At 54.1% G+C, this 1,725-nt stretch overlaps 1 protein-coding gene across 1 annotated transcript; it reads right to left on the bottom strand.

Annotated features, from left to right (window-relative positions):
- Positions 1–12: 12 nt before the first annotated feature.
- Positions 13–1,348, bottom strand: COCCADRAFT_66777 (uncharacterized protein; the record flags this gene model as incomplete). The annotated part of the gene is made up of 2 exons (XM_007720858.1): positions 13–871; positions 930–1,348. Coding segments are annotated over 2 exons (1,278 nt in total), but the record flags the coding sequence as incomplete, so codon positions are not given.
- Between the last annotated feature and the right edge of the window lie 377 nt (positions 1,349–1,725).

Here is a 1,725-nt window from a genome sequence, read left to right as displayed (position 1 = left end):
ATAATAATAATAATACCGACACACAGTGGCAGCGTAGATGAACAACGGCACAGCTAACTCAACTAGCGCCAGAATATGTTGTTGGGCTGGCCAGTCTGAGGCTAGCATGCGTTCTTTTCGTATTATGCCAAGCTCATGCTCTAGGAACAGACGGATGTCATGCTCGATCGTGCTCCTTAGTACTTCGTGGAGCACTAGGTCTTGGTACGTGCCGTTTGACATCTCCTTGGAGCCGAAGCGGATGTGGAGCTCTGGCCGACTGGTGACCACGATCCGTAGCGGCACCGGGCGGATGTCTTTTGTTTGAGCAAGCAATTTGAGGATCGCCCGAATGTCTGCTTCCTGCTCGCACTCGTCCAGCGCGTCTATCACGACAACACGCGCCGAGACCTGCGAACGAGCCTGTTGTATGCCCAAGAGTGGTTGGAGGATTAGTTTCTCAAACTGGTGCTTTAGAGCTCGCTGTGAGATCGCCGAGTCCTCATCAAGCGCCTTCTTAATCCCGACTAGCATGCCCAGCTCGCAGGCGGCTAGATCAGTGGCGATAGTGGTAAAAAAGCGTGAAGCGTTGCCGCGCTCGCCCTCGCCTTTCTTGAAGAAGAAGCTGGCTCCAAGTTGCCCTCGACTAGCGAACGATTGAGCGACCGTCCGCGCAATTGTTGACTTTCCTGTGCCCGCCATACCGCTCAACCAGAATATGGACTTGCCATCTTTGTTGTTCGCCCATGTTGTGATCTCGTCTAGCAACTCGGTGCGGGTGTTCGGTAGGCATCGTGCGTTGTGCTCTTCGTTGTGGGAATTGAAGGAGGCGCCTATCGCGACAGGCAGTTTGGCCAGATCCAGCTTCTGGTCTATGCTGAAAATAGCGACTCTGTATAGTCAGTGAGAAGTTGGGTCTGCGTACGGCAGATCTGGCTACGGAAGCTTACATCTGATCGACCTGCAGTGCCGAGCTGAATGTCTGCTCGTATCTTTCTAGGTTCAAAACGATCTTGTCCACTTGCTTGCTCGTAAACGGCCATTTGAGCGCATGGAAGCCGAATCGGCTTATAGTCTTGCGGGCTTTTCCTGGATCTAGCTTTGCTTCTAGGCTCTTCAGCTCCTCTCGGCATTGTTCGAGCGAGCTAAACAGGCCCTGAGTGGTAGAGAGTCGCGCCTTGTCCTGGCCGTCGAGGAGTTGTTTGATCTTCTCCAGAACGTGGGTGATGTCGCCAACTTTTCTCTGCACACGTTCGATATCATCCTTTGCATCCTTGACAGCTGTAGAGTACTGGAAGCATAGCGAGACGATCTTGGCGGATATATCGACTACCGCAATGACGCTTGCTGCGCCCGAAAGGCCGTCCATGATGCGAGGTCTGCAACCGCGATGAAGTTAACTGATCGATCGCGCTTCGCATCGCCGTAGGCTGATGGAGCTGTTAGGCCGCTGCCAGGCTCAGGGTAGTGCTGCGATCCATTGTCAGCTGCACAAGGCTGAGAGGGCTGGCATAGCTAAGCGCTGCTGCATCACAGGCGGCGCTGCACAGCCACATGTTCTTTAGCCACAGTTAGTAAATTACACTAGAGCTGACTACGTAAGGCGTGCGGGATCGCTTACCGCTAGCCGAAGTAGTGATCCGCATAGCGAGCCAGTGACAATAAGGTGGATCCCAGCCCACACCGGCATCCCAGGAAACGAAGCTGTCGACAGGGCCGCCAAAGAGGCCACAGGATGGAGAGAGG

This window comes from Bipolaris zeicola (genome assembly GCF_000523435.1).
Source record: "Bipolaris zeicola 26-R-13 unplaced genomic scaffold scaffold_721, whole genome shotgun sequence".
In the NCBI taxonomy this organism is placed as follows: domain Eukaryota; kingdom Fungi; phylum Ascomycota; class Dothideomycetes; order Pleosporales; family Pleosporaceae; genus Bipolaris; species Bipolaris zeicola.
This window is presented reverse-complemented; position numbering and strand designations above follow the sequence as displayed.